Source organism: Mesitornis unicolor, unplaced genomic scaffold, assembly GCF_000695765.1.
Source record: "Mesitornis unicolor isolate BGI_N332 unplaced genomic scaffold, ASM69576v1 scaffold37670, whole genome shotgun sequence".
Taxonomy (NCBI): domain Eukaryota; kingdom Metazoa; phylum Chordata; class Aves; order Mesitornithiformes; family Mesitornithidae; genus Mesitornis; species Mesitornis unicolor.
This window is the reverse complement of record NW_010160944.1, coordinates 1,441-1,783: the sequence shown is the minus strand read 5'-3', so window position 1 is coordinate 1,783 and position 343 is coordinate 1,441. Positions and strand designations below refer to the sequence as shown.

The 343-nt window shown below is 63.8% G+C and overlaps 1 protein-coding gene across 1 annotated transcript in view; it reads left to right on the top strand.

Annotated features, from left to right (window-relative positions):
- KAT2A (K(lysine) acetyltransferase 2A) overlaps positions 1-343 on the top strand; it is a gene marked incomplete at its 5' end in the record, with an annotated part of 4,517 nt that overhangs the window by 3,512 nt on the left and 662 nt on the right. The window contains 2 exons of the mRNA XM_010191501.1: positions 83-119; positions 285-343. Coding sequence (XP_010189803.1) covers positions 83-119; positions 285-343 — 96 coding nt within the window. The remainder of the gene's footprint in view (positions 1-82; positions 120-284) is intronic.

Genomic DNA, 343 nt, shown 5'->3' with positions numbered 1-343 from the left:
GGGGGGGGCACTGTCTGGCATGGGGTTTCCATCCTCCCTCACCCACGGGGCAGATGTGGTGACGCTGATGCTTGTCTTCCAGGAGAAACAGGATGGAAGCCCCTGGGGAAGGAGAAGGGGTGAGTGCTGGGGTGTCCTGCAGCAGCGGGGGCTCAGCTTGGGCTACCCCTTGCTCCCGCCTCTGGGATGGGGAGGTGGTGGGGGCTCTGGGATGGGGAGATGGGGGTGCTGGGATGGGGGGACATTGCCCACCCTGGGCTGACGACACTGGTTTTGTGCTGCAGAAAGGAACTGAAGGACCCGGACCAGCTCTACACCACCCTGAAGAACCTCCTGGCCCAGA